Source organism: Cervus elaphus, chromosome 12 (assembly GCF_910594005.1).
Source record: "Cervus elaphus chromosome 12, mCerEla1.1, whole genome shotgun sequence".
In the NCBI taxonomy this organism is placed as follows: domain Eukaryota; kingdom Metazoa; phylum Chordata; class Mammalia; order Artiodactyla; family Cervidae; genus Cervus; species Cervus elaphus.
Genome location: NC_057826.1, coordinates 54,490,383 through 54,504,619, shown reverse-complemented (window position 1 = coordinate 54,504,619; position 14,237 = coordinate 54,490,383). Strand labels below are relative to the sequence as shown.

At 35.9% G+C, this 14,237-nt stretch overlaps 1 protein-coding gene across 13 annotated transcripts in view; it reads left to right on the top strand.

Annotated features, from left to right (window-relative positions):
• HERC1 (HECT and RLD domain containing E3 ubiquitin protein ligase family member 1) overlaps nucleotides 1-14,237 on the top strand; it is a 203,953-nt gene that overhangs the window by 77,925 nt on the left and 111,791 nt on the right. For all 13 annotated transcript variants that reach the window (XM_043918891.1, XM_043918896.1, XM_043918893.1 and 10 more), the window contains 6 exons: nucleotides 792-1,013; nucleotides 4,603-4,755; nucleotides 4,881-5,013; nucleotides 6,620-6,811; nucleotides 9,445-9,666; nucleotides 11,808-11,981. In XM_043918891.1, coding sequence (XP_043774826.1) covers nucleotides 792-1,013; nucleotides 4,603-4,755; nucleotides 4,881-5,013; nucleotides 6,620-6,811; nucleotides 9,445-9,666; nucleotides 11,808-11,981 — 1,096 coding nt within the window. The remainder of the gene's footprint in view (nucleotides 1-791; nucleotides 1,014-4,602; nucleotides 4,756-4,880; nucleotides 5,014-6,619; nucleotides 6,812-9,444; nucleotides 9,667-11,807; nucleotides 11,982-14,237) is intronic.

Genomic DNA, 14,237 nt, shown 5'->3' with positions numbered 1-14,237 from the left:
AAAGTGAAGCAAGTGATAACTTAAGTGATTTGGGGCTCATTATTAAAATTATGTCTAATTTTTCCAATGTTGTTTACACCGTCAAGCCAGAGAACTTAATTTATTTGTAGTGTGTGGAGTTGAAATCAAGGGCATGAGCTACTGTTGGTTCCCTGCCCAGAACTTTGTTTGAAATAGTTATATAAAAAGTAAAGGAAGATGACTGTTGTGAAAAAGTACTTGATGATTTGAGTATGCTTCTTCTTTCCATTTTTATTGTCATATGTGCATTAAAATAAGTATGCTTTGCTCAATCAAATAGAACAATCAATTGTAGAGTTACATATTTGAGGGAAAAAGTGTTACTGGCAGTATAATAGCCACAGATGCTTTCCAATGAGTATTTTGCATTAGTTTAGATTTCAAGTGATTTATTTTAAACATTAGAATAGATAATTTCATTGGTAATTTTGTAGAAGAATGTGTACTGTAATTTATCTGTTGACATTTCCTCCTCCTACTTATAGCGCTAAAATTATTATGTATAGTGTGCCATTTTAGCTTAGAGTTTCAGGTAGTAAGGATGTAATACAACACTTTAAGTTGCAGTTTCTGAAATGGTATTAGTGGGATAGCTTTTTTAAAAAACTACACATTTTCTAAAAGATTACCGTCTATTAGGATATAAAGCACATTTTAGCATCATTATAGGTTTTTGTTTTTTTCTGGGATTTTTTTTAAAATTTACTTTTCTAGTGCATTTTAAGCTAATTATTTGTTCCTATTTCATCCATGGGAATATTTTTCTTTAGAGAATGCAACTGGATATTATTCTGACAAGTTTGCAAGATCATACCCATGTAGCCTCCTTACTTGGGTATAGCTCACCCTCTGATGCTGCTGACCTCTCTTCTGTATGCACTGGCTATGGAAACCTGTCCGATCAACCTTATGGCACTCAGAGCTGTCATCCAGACACCCATCTGGCTGAAATTTTGATGAAGACTCTCTTAAGAAATTTAGGATTTTATACAGTAAGTTGCCGTTTTTTTGTAGTAAAAGAAAAAAGAAGAAGAAAACTTGGGTTGGGGGCTTCCCTGGTAGTCCAGTCCAGTGGTCAAGACCCTGCACTTCCAGTGCAGGAGACACAGGTTTGATCCCTGATCAAGGAATTAAGATCCCACATTCTGCATAGTGTGGCCAAAAAAAAGAGAAAAAAATACTTCGGTTGGTTCTTTTTGAAGGGTGTAGGGATCATTTCAGGTCAAAGTATTTTGACATTTAAACACTTATGAAATAAAGTTTTTCTCCCAAAGGGGGGAAATGTGTCAGATATTCCGAAATATTGTGGGTGCCAAGTGACTTATAGTTGAGAATTCCAAAGAGATTTATTTTGGAATTTTACCAAATTTTTTCTGATATTAATGTGTAAGAATAAATCTTACCAGATATGATCTTATAATTAAACAGTATGGTTGATACTGACTAAAAATAGGCTGGTCAGTAGGAGAAAAGACAATGGACAGTAGTATTGCTTTTTCTTATTAGAATGCCCTTAATTCTTACTCTCTGGTGTTTCATAGATTTTTCTTTTTTTTTCCTTTCCATTTCTGTGGGTTCTAATCCATATCATCATGACCTAATGGTAATAACGGTGTTATAACTGTTGTCACTGTCACTGGTCTCCTCTCAGCATCTTACTGCTGGAATAACCTTGTTGTATTAAATAACCTCGTTTTATTAAATCAAAACTTTTTCAGACTCTTCATCATTTGGCTTACACACTACACTCACCTGAGCTTGTGTGTAGCACATCTATCTCTTCTCTTCTTGTCTGCCAGTCTGTGACTTCTTTAACACTTGACTATTCTAGGAAGGCTTTGCTTAAACAACATTTTCTAACTGTGTAATTATAACCTCATGAAAAGTATAGTAGTCACTCAGTTGTATCTGACCCTTTGCAAACCCATGGACTGCAACCTGCCAGGCTCCTGTGTCCTTGCAAGAATACTGGACTTGGTAGCCATTCCCTTCTCCAGGGAATCTTCCCAACCCAGGGATCACACCTGGGTCTCCTGCATTGCAGATGGATTCTTTACCTTCTAAACCACCTGGGGAGCCCAGAAAGGCTTCTTGGAAGCCTTGGTGAAATAACCTTTTCTAGCCATGTAACTATATAACTTAATACCTCTTATCAGTTTTTAGAGACAAAGTGTACTGTGTAACTAAACTTCAAAGTGCTTGTGTATCATTTCACATTGTCTCCTACTCTTCAGAGTCAGGTCTGTATATTCCTTTTTTTGGTACAAGTCTTCCCTAGTATCTCAGTTGGTAAAGAATCCTCCTGCAATGCAGGTGACCCCGGTTCAATTTCTTGGTCAGAAAGATCCGCTGGAGAAGGGATAAGCTACCCACTCTGATATTCTTGGGCTTCCCTGGTGGCTCAGCTGGTAAGAATCTGCCTGTAATGCAGGAGATCTGGGTTCGATCCTTGGGTTGGGAAGAGCCCCTGAAGAAGGGAGCCACTACCCACTCCAGTATTCTGGCCTGGAGAATTTCCATGGACTGTGTAGTCCATGGGGTCACAAAGAGCCAGATATAACTGAGTGACTTTGACTTAGTGTTGTATTCTGCCCAACTTAAAAGGTTGTTGATTAAGTCAGAGTAACAGTTGTTCCTGTAGAATTATTTTCTTTCAGATTTAAGAATATAAATTTGATCTGATGTTTGGCTGCAGATGGAATGGGAACTGTGTTATAAGTATATCCATTTGGTATTAACTGAAATTTTTTCCCAAAGTTCTATTAAAATATTGCCTTTCTTATGCCATTAGGGCTGAAGTAGATGTGTATAATACATGGAAATGGAAATAAAATACTAACTGTAATAACTGCTTTTAGGCTGAAAATCGTAAATTACTGTTTCTTTCTGATATAATTTAAACCAATTTGTCTTGTTCTAAGATTTTAGAATAAGAGTGCTTGTCTTGGTATGTTTGTGCTGCTATAATAGAATACTACTTAGTGGACAGCTTATATACAACACAATTTATTTCTCACAGTTATGGAGGTGGAAGGTCCAAGATTAAGGAGGCAACAGATTGGTGGTACCTGTTTCTTGGTTCGTAAACAGCTGTCTTCTTGCTGTCTTCACACAAGGGAAATCTCTGGGATTTCTTATAAGTTCACTCTGCCCTCATGACTTTATCACCTCTCAGAGGCCCCACCTTCAAATACCACTGCATTGGGGATTAGGTTCAACATAGAATTTTGAAGGAACACATTCGGTCTCTAGCAGTGCTTATTTGCCCACTTAAAATGGTGCTTATATAGTGGGAGTGGGTGATGGACAGGGAGGCCTGGCGTGCTGCGATTCATGGGGCCGCAAAGAGTCGGACAAGACTAAGCGACTGAACTGGACTGAACTGATACAGTGACAGCCTTAAAATATTCTGAGACTTTCTCTTGCATATTATAAACAAGGATCATAGTTTATGCATAAGGATGTTTATCACATCATTATTTATAAGAAATAGAAATTGGAAACAACAGAAATATCTAAAAATTGGGGAATGGTTATGTAAATTATATATGCTCAGTGGACTATTTTGTCTCAGATTTTACGTACACGTGGTTTATGAAAATACAAAAAATATTTATAGATCTGTTAGAAAAGAGAAGACTAAAAATAGAACATGTAGTTTTATGGAAAAAGACACAAAGAAAATCAGAAAAGAACAGAAAAAAATTAGATACAGTGGTTGGCTAAATGGTGATTTAAACTTTCTTTAAAAAAAATACAGTTTTAGTATTTTCTAAATTTTTTACACTATTTCTTTTTAAAAAATATTTTTAACTTGAAATAACTTAAAATTTATGCATGAATTACAAGAACCGTTCAAAGAAACATCCCATACCCTTCAGCCAAATTTGCCTTTCTTCCATCCATTATTTGAAAGTAAATTGTAGAAATCATACTGGCTATTACTAAGCATTTAAGCATACATTTCTTAAGAAGGACATTCTCTTTCTTATATAACAACAGAGCAGGTACTGAATTCAGCAAATTTAACATTGACATAGAGCTATTGTATAATATATAGTCCATGCTCAAATTTATACAGTTATCCCAGTAATGTCCTTTATGGCACCCTCCCCCTGTCCCTCAAATTCAGGATCATACTTTGTATTTAGTTTTTATGTTTCTGTAGTCCACCTACTGCATTTATAATCAGAAATAAATTTAATTTCTGAGAATTGTGTTGTTAGAAATTCAAGTGTGTGAAAATAAAACCTTTACATAAGAGGTTGGGAAAACAGTAGTATTAAAATGTTGATATGTTTTGTCTTTGGGTATTGTTGTTTTCCTTTTTCTTGTTTTCTGCATTTTCAAAGTTTTTGTGGTGAAACATTATTACCTCTTTTTTTAATGGAAAAGTAAGTTGAAATTGCATGATAAATCTTACCATCTTATAGCTAATGACTTCATAGCAGTAGCAAAGATGTAAGGATTAATAATGAGAGAAAGGAGACCGTGGCTTCTTAAATCAGAATTATTTATGGTAGAACATTAATTTCACTTTCAAGTACTTCAGATATGATCTTCATTTATGTATCATTTTAGGATCAAGCATTTGGGGAGCTAGAAAAGAACAGTGATAAATTTCTACTTGGAACATCATCTTCAGAGAACAGTCAGCCTGCTCATCTTCATGAACTGCTGTGTTCACTGCAGAAACAGCTGCTGGCATTTTGCCATATCAATAACATTAGTGAGGTATGTGATTCTTTGCTTTTTATGGTAATTTCTCAGGGACCTTGAAGCTCAGATATTTGGGCAAACTATGAAATTTTTGTACCTTGAATCTTCCAGTGTAGTAATTTAGAAACTTTTTCCTTCAGAACTCAAGCAGTGTGGCATTGCTTCATAAACATCTTCAGCTCTTGTTGCCTCATGCCACAGATATTTATTCACGTTCTGCAAATTTGCTGAAAGAAAGTCCTTGGAATGGCAGCGTTGGAGAAAAATTAAGAGGTATATTTGGTACTGGGTTTCATATTTAATCAGTGGTTGTAAAGCAGGAATTTTTAGCCTTTCTAAAGCCAAAGAGGGCCTGAAACCTCTGAATGGAGTAGGAATGACTTTGAATCTTCTGAGCTGGGTTTTGCATGATGGCAACAGTGATTGATCTGGTTAATCTTAAAAGATGCCCATTGTTGTGATAGAGGTCTAATTTAAAGGAATTAGATGACATATACTCAAAAAGATTAATATTAAATGGCATAAAGTGAGATTTTCATCCATTTCTTTACCTTTCTTTAGCATTTGCCATCCTCTTTCCTTCTTGAAATACTTTCTTTTGTGTGTGTGTGTGTGTGTAGCAGAGTTTTATTAAAGTATAAAAAGGGACAGAGAAAGCTTCTGACATAGGCATCAGAAGGGGGACAGAGAGTGCCCTCTCGCTAGCCTTAGCAAGGAAATTATATACTTTTTCAACTGGTTATTACAGTAAATCAAAAGAATGTCTCAAGATTGTAAAAATTTTACCAGACCCACTCCCACAATTTACATTTTAAGATGACAGGGTTCAGTTCAGGTACTCAGTTGTGTCCAACTCTTTGTGACCCCATGGACTGCAGCACCCCAGGCCTCCTTGTCCATCACCAATTCCCGGAGTTGACTCAAACTCACATCCATTGAGTTGGTGATGCCATCCAACCATTTCATCCTCTGTTGTCCCCTTCTCCTCCCGCCTTCAGTCTTTCCCAGCATCAGGGTCTTTTCCAGTGAGTCAGTTCTTTGCATCAGGGGGTCAAAGTACTGGCGTTTCAGCTTCAACATCAGTCCTTCCAATGAGTATTCAGGACTGATTTCCTTTAGGATGGACTGGTTGGATCTCCTTGCAGTCCAAGGGACTCTCAAGAGTCTTCTCCAACACCACAGTTCAAGAACATCAATTCTGCGCTCAGCTTTCTTTATAGTCCAACTCTCACATCCATACATGACTACTGGAAAAACCATAGCTTTGACTAGATGGACCTTTGTCAGCAAAGCATTGTCTCTGCTTTTTAATAAGCTGTCTAGGTTGGTCATAACTTTTCTTCCAAGGAGCAAGTGTCTTTTAATTTCATGGCTCCAGTCACCATCTGCAGTGATTTTGGAGCACAATTTTTTAATTTAAAAAATTACATTTGGTTTAAAAAACATAAAGACTTTCCTCACTAAAATGTAAGCACTGTGAGGGCAGGAATTTTTAGTTCTTTATTCACAGTCATACACCTTTCACCTATAATATGCCCGGTATATAGTTGTAAGTCTTCAATAAATACTTCTTAAGTGAATCTGAAAATGAGAATAAATCTGTGAATGAGAAATTCTTAATACATTTTAAGTGAAGATGCTATAATCATTTGAATTTGTTGGCACAAGGATATGTGTGCTTTCCCATAAAGTGTCTGTTGTGTTGCTTTCAGAAAGTAAATAAATACTAACCCCAACCTAGCTACCAGAGAGTTATATAATAATTCAACAAAGAGTTATTGAATTAGTGCACTCCAGTTCTAGGCAAAAATAACTTATTTATTAGGTTTTTTTTCTTTGTTTGAAAGTTGATCCGTGTTAAATTTCTTACCCTTCATAGATGTGATATACGTCTCAGCTGCAGGCAGTATGCTCTGCCAGATTGTTAACTCCCTCCTGTTACTCCCAGTGTCGGTGGCTCGGCCTTTGTTGAGTTACCTCCTCGACTTGTTGCCACCTCTTGATTGCCTTAATAGACTCTTGCCAGCTGCTGCTCTTTTGGAAGACCAGGAGTTACAGTGGCCTCTTCATGGTAAGTACAGTTAATAACGGAGTAAATAATGCATTTGAGAAAAGTTATTCCTCTTTCCCACATCAGACAAATTATATCTGACACTTTGGGATATAATGTGATCAAAAGATAAAGTCACTGCTGTCTAAGAGCTTATAGTGTAAAGTGGGTACCTGAGATGAGAAAATTTAAGAAAGTTGCTTGTACATAAAGTGACACAAATCGAGTCTTTATCTGATTATTAGGCTTGAATAGTATATTTCATTGATTTCAAGACATGCTTTTTTTCACATTTTGACATGGCTTAATTTGGATACATCTTGCAGTGGATTATAGGAAAGCATTGGTTTCATAAACTGGTTGGCAGCATAATGATACATTTTACAATCAATGGATTGATTTAAGTTTTGTTTCTTAAATGCAAAGATTTTTAGTTTTAAATCTCTATTTGACAGTAAAATATTTTGTATTTTGGCTTGATACGTAGATAACTGATTGATTGTAAAAGAGAGAAATTGAGAACCCATCTTTCTTTTCAGATTCTTTATAGAAAATAGCATTTAAAATTAAAAAAAAAAAAAAAAATTTGGGCTGCGCCGGGTCTTAGTTGCTGCACACAACGCCTTTTCTATTTGCAGAGAGTGGGGGCCACTCTTCAGTTGTGGTGCTTAGTCTTCTCGTTGCAGTGGCTTCTCGTGTTGTGGAGTGTGGGCCCTGTGGCATGCAGGCTTCAGTAGCTCAGGCATGTGGGCTCAGTAGCTGTGGCCCTGGTGGCCCTGGGCTCCAGAGCACAGGCTCAGTAGTTGTGGCGCGCAAATGGGGGATCTTCCTGAACCAGGGATCAAACCAGTGTCTCCTGCATTTTAAGGCGAATTCTTAACCACTGGACCACCAGGGAAGCCCAGAAAATAGCATTTTGATTTTAGGCATAATGTGTGAATTCACTCTTAATTTATAAAATTCTGGTTATTTTATTCCATTGAAGATAACGTAAAATATTATGTCTAGAAAACAGCAATGTATTTTTCTGTTGAAGTCTGTCTATCCTAAGTTTATCAAAGGAGTTTCATTACTGAAATCTTAAAAACTTTTCAAGTTTAAGTGAGATTACATGTTTAGTGGGAAGAATCCTGGACTAAGGCATTAAAAGATTTCGATTTTAGTATTGGCACTGTTTGAACTTGGGTGTATAGCTTCTTTAAACTTTGGTTTCTTCTCCTGGAAAGACTACTTTGAACAGAATACTTTGAGGGCCCGTCTTACACCCCATTGTTTTGTGTCAGTTGGGTTTAGATGAAGTCAAATGTTAAGGTTACAGCTGTTTCAGGATATTGATTAGACTTTATATGGAGCCATTCCAGGTTTAGTCTTGTTTTTCTGAAGCATCTCAGAATTTTCTAAGACTGATTACTCTATTTGTCTTAGGTGAGGTAAGTGTCATTTTAGTTTGGATTTTGCATCAGTGTTCATAACTGATTTTTTTCCATAATTTTCCTTTTTCATGCTATCCTTTGTGTCATTTTTTACTACCACAGTTATACTAACTACATAACATCAGTTTGGAATCTTCCTTTTTTCCCTCTTTTCTTTAAAATTTGTCTAATTTAGGAGTTATCTCTTCTTGAAGGTTTGAAAGACTGTAAAAACTATCTGGCCCTAGTATTTTTTTTATAGATAGATTTTTGGCGATTAATTTTCCCTTTTTAGTGGTTGTTCTTTTATAGCTTTTTGTTTCTTTTCAAATTCATTTCAGACATTGATATTTTTTCAGAAAATATCATTTTGTTGGTTTTCAAATTTATCAGTATGAAGTTGTTCATAATATTCACTCATGGTTTTAAAAAATCTCTTGTGTGTTTGTGGTTATATCCTCTTTTTTATTTTTAATTTGAAAATTTATGCCATCTTTTTTTATTGATTAATTTTATTAGAGGTTTATCCATTTTTTTAGTGTTTTCAGATAACCAGTTATTTTAATTTGTTGATCTCTTGTGTTTTTTGTTTATGATTTCATTGATATCTGTTCTTATCTTTATGGCTAACTAGTTTTATTTTTTAAGTGAAGAACTTTTAAAAACAAAAGTACAATAAGAAAGCACGGATCTGGATCTTAGTACAGGACAATTCTGAATTCAGGCCTTAAAAGCATTAAGTAATACTAAGTGTCATTTTACTAGATCAGTTCTTTTTGTTTTGTTTTAGGCCGTGTCATGCGGCACGTGGAATCTTAGTTCCCTGACCAGGGATCATACGTGGGCTTTGGAAGCACAGAGTTTTAATCACTGGACCACCAGAGAAGTCCCCTAGATCAACTCTTGTTTTGATTTTGGAGGGATAAGCTACCTCAGTTACTCAATTTTAAGGTTGAAATTTGATCTGGATAGAACCAGTGGGGGATAATTCTGCCATGTACTGTTTCAGTGTTTATCTTAAAATTGGTAACTTTACAAAGCCAATTTTTACATGATAGCAGACTTATATGAATGTATTTTAAGTTAGCTTGGTAAAGAGTATATATACAGAAAGTGTTACAATTTTTGTTTTCATTATAAAATTATTTTGCTTCCGTATCTTCTTGCAGTGCAATAGAAATAGAAATGAAAAAGTTTGAGAATCTTGAATACCAGATACATTACTAATGATTTTGTTTTCAGGAGGGCCAGAACTGATCGACCCTGCTGGCGTGCCATTACCTCAGCCAGCCCAGTCCTGGGTATGGCTTGTGGATCTGGAAAGAACAATTGCTCTTCTTATTGGGCGATGTCTTGGTGGCATGCTTCAGGGTTCGCCTGTGTCTCCAGAGGAACAGGACACTGCATATTGGATGAAAACACCACTTTTTAGTGATGGTGTAGAAATGGACACCCCTCAGTTAGGTAATGTGCTTCTCTGCAACATTTATGAATAAAATACATTTGTGTTTATACCTCCTTTGAGATTTCTCTTATTATGGGTTTGCTGAATAGAGAACCAATAGATAACAAATGCAACATTTGCAGGGCAAGGGATCCAAGACTGTAACTTGGAGCCCTCAGAAAAAGTTAAAACCATTAAAAAAAAAAAAAGTTAAATCCTACGGCATTGTATGGTGAAAAGTGCCCCCTGAATTAGAGAAGCTCAGGTCTGGTTCTACTCTGTTATTGTTTATCGCTCATTTTAAGCAAATCATCTAACTCATAAAAATGAGTAAATGCTTGATTACTTGTGTTCTTGGGCTTGGAGCTTATGAAACTGCTTCATAGACAGGTAATGACCATGACTTACCAGGGCTCAGGTCAGAAACACCTTTCAGTTTTGAGGACCAATCCCTTCTTCTCCCAGCCTGTCCTGCTTTCATGCTGATATTACCTTGTGTGATTCTGTATTTTTTTCCTCCTCATTTATGTTAGCCTTGGAGTTTCCTTTCCTGCCTCATCTCCCATTTGTCTACTTTGCTAGTAGGCTAGCTTTCAGACTGTCTGAACATGAAGGTTTGTCCAGGTCCTGAACAGATGGTGTAGTTGTTTCATCTAGGATTGGTCCTTCAGTCTCTCTGGACCTCTAATTTCAATCCTTGAAATAATGAGTTAGATTAGATAGCCTATATGGTCTTGTTAGATTTTAAATTTATTATTTCTCTGGTAAGAGAAGGAGACTCAGAGAATGTCCAAGAAGCAAAATCTAAAAGAAGTCTCAATCTAAGAGAATTTCAAGAGGAGAAACAAAAAGTAGAAACCAAGACAAAAATTGCAGAGATTCTGCTTTGGGATTGAAGAGTGGGAGTGAGGGATTTTGAAGACTTTCCTTCTCTTCCAGCTAGGAGTATATATTCATTGTTTCATTTATGAACCAGAAACTGATTCCATTGGTACTTAGGAACATTTGTATGAAAGAAAAGTAAAATCATGTTTTTTTTCCAAGGGGCATTTAACATCATAAAGATGGTTCCAATGCTATCAATGTCTAACTCTGTGATAGTCCCAAATGTCCTCCTGAGGGCAAAAGTATCATTATCTCTATCGTCCTCATATTTCTGTCTGCTTTACTCACTTAACTGGCCTTTGATATGAATAAAATCAATTTCAGTTTTAATGTTACTTTTCAGTTTGTAAATTATAAGGTTATATAACTATTAAAATGTTACATTTTATGTTTAAATACTTGTTATATTAGGAAATATAACAGTGTTAATCATTCAGTCATGTCCAACTCTTTGCAACCCCATAGTCTGTAGCCCACCAGGCTCTTCTGTCAATTTAATTCTCCAGGCAAGAATACTGGAATGGGTTGCCATTCCCTTCTCTAGGGGATCTTCCTGACCCAGGGATCAAACCCAGATCTCCTGCATCACAGGCAGATTCTTTACCACTGAGCCGCTGGGAAAGTCTTTATATGAGGAAATGGGCCTTGTCTTTATAAAAATGAATGATAATTCATTTACATCATGGGTTAAATTAAATTGACTTTGGATATTAGCCCGGGAACCCATCATTTAGTGAAATCTTTTGTTTTTCAAATGGAAAATGAATTTTTAATGCCAAATGTCTCATTGAAAAGTTAGGAACCACCTGAACAAATATAAATGTCAGTTGAGAAATTATTTATAAAAGTATCAGTATGTTTGATCTCCCTTAACTTTCCTTAAGTGACTATTTTCCCTTAAGTCTACAAAAAGAAAAAAAAATCTTGGCTAGTCTCTTTCCCAATGATTCCATGTTTCTCAGTAAGAATATCAACCCCTTTTGAACAAGAAAGTTCTTTGTCACGTAAGACTGTGCTGCACATGTAGGGCCCTGCTTGCCAAAATGCCACAACTCCCTCTTGGAATGTTGTTACATGTAGTCACACCAAGAAAGGGGTGATACTACCCCAAATTGAGAAGCATTAAAAAACTTTACCTTTATAGCATCTACTTAAAATGGTTTGAAATATATCATTTCACACTCATTAAGTAAATATGGTAAGATTTTTTCTGTAGCACCAAAATTTATGAGGCTTGGAATTGATAACTTGTGTAATTTTTTTTTTTTTTTTTTAGATAAATGTATGAGTTGCTTATTAGAAGTAGCTCTTTCGGGAAATGAGGAACAGAAGCCTTTTGATTATAAATTGCGGCCTGAAATTGCTGTCTTCGTAGATTTGGCCTTGGGTTGTTCAAAAGAGCCTGCTCGAAGCCTTTGGATCAGCATGCAGGATTATGCTATTAGTAAAGGTAAAGTAAAGAGGATAAAGGGGGTAAATATGTAGATAGCTCATAATACAACTAATATATGTATAATATATAAATGGAAAGTCATAACACTATTATTTTCTTATAGAAAAAGGAATTTTGCAGTTAGCATTTTAAAAACAGTTTCTTCCATCAGTGTTTTATAGTTTTCTATGTATAGGTCTTTTGTTTCTTTAGGTAGATATACTCCTAAGTATTTTATTCCTTCTGTCACGATGGTGAATGGTATTGTTTCCTTAATTTCTCTTTCTGTTTTCTCATTGTTAGTGTATAGGAATGCAAGGGATTTCTGTGTGTTAATTTTATATCCAGCAACTTTACTGTATTTGTTGATTAGCTCTAGTAATTTTCTGGTAGAGTCTTTAGGGTTTTCTATGTAGAGGATCATGTCATCTGCAAACAGTGAGAGTTTCACTTCTTCTTTTCCTATCTGGATTCCTTTTACTTCTTTTTCTGCTCTGATTGCTGTAGCCAAAACTTCCAAACTATGTTGAATAGTAGTGGTGAGAGTGGGCACCCTTGTCTTGTTCCTGATTTCAGGGGAAATGCTTTCAATTTTTCACCATTGAGGGTAATGCTTGCTGTGGGTTTGTCATATATAGCTTTTATTATGTTGAGGTATGTTCCTTCTATTCCTGCTTTCTGGAGAGTTTTAATCATAAATGGGTGTTGAATTTTGTCAAAGGCTTTCTCTGCCTCTATTGAGATAATCATATGGTTTTTATCTTTCAATTTGTTAATGTGGTGTATTATATTGATTGATTTGCAGATATTAAAGAATCCTTGCATTCCTGGGATAAAGCCCACTTGGTCATGATGTATGACTTTTTTAATATGTTGTTGGATTCTGTTTGCTAGAATTTTGTTAAGGATTTTTGCATCTATGTTAATCAGTGACATTGGCCTGTAGTTTTCTTTTTTACCGTGTTCATGGATTGGAAGAATAAATATTGTCAAAATGGCTGTACTACCCAAAGCAATCTATAGATTCACTGCAATCCCTATTAAGCTACCAATGGTATTTTTCACAGAACTAGAACAAATAATTTCACAATTTGTATGGAAATACAAAAAACCTTGAATAGCCAAAGTAATCTTGAGAAAGAAGAATGGAACTGGAGGAGTCAACCTGCCTGACTTCAGACTCTACTACAAAGCCACAGTCATCAAGACAGTATGGTACTGGCACAAAGACAGAAATATAGATCAATGGAACAGAATAGAAAGCCCAGAGATAAATCCACGAACCTATGGACACCTTATCTTTGACAAAGGAGGCAAGGATATACAATGGAAAAAAGACAACCTCTTTAACAAGTGGTGCTGGGAAAACTGGTCAACCACTTGTAAAAGAATGAAACTAGAACACTTTCTAACACCATACACAAAAATAAACTCAAAATGGATTAAAGATCTAAATGTAAGACCAGAAACTATAAAACTCCTAGAGGAGAACATAGGCAAAACACTCTCCGACATAAATCACAGCACCCAGATGTGTGCTGTGTATGACCCACCTCCCAGAATATTGGAAATAAAAGCAAAAATAAACAAATGGGACCTAATGAAACTTAAAAGCTTTTGCACAACAAAGGAAACTATAAGCAAGGTGAAAAGACAGCCCTCAGATTGGGAGAAAATAATAGCAAATGAAGCAACAGACAAAGGGTTAATCTCAAAAATACACAAGCAACTCCTGAAGCTCAATTCCATAAAAATAAATGACCCAATCAAAAAATGGGCCAAAGAACTAAACAGACATTTCTCCAAAGAAGACATACAGATGGCTAACAAACACATGAAAAGATGCTCAACATCAGTCATTATCAGAGAAATGCAAATCAAAACCACAATGAGGTACCATTACACACCAGTCAGGATGGCTGCTATCCAAAAGTCTACAAGCAATAAATGCTGGAGAGGGTGTGGAGAAGAGGGAACCCTCTTACATTGTTGGTGGGAATGCAAACTAGTACAGCCACTATGGAAAACAGTGTGGAGATTCCTTAAAAAACTGGAAATAGAACTGCCATATGACCCAGCAATCCCACTTTTGGGCATACACACTGAGGAAACCAGATCTGAAAGAGACACGTGCACCCCAATGTTCATTGCAGCACTGTTTATAATAGCCAGGACATGGAAGCAACCTAGATGTCCATCAGCAGATGAATGGATAAGGAAGCTGTGGTACATATACACCATGGAATATTACTCAGCTGTCAAAAAGAATTCATT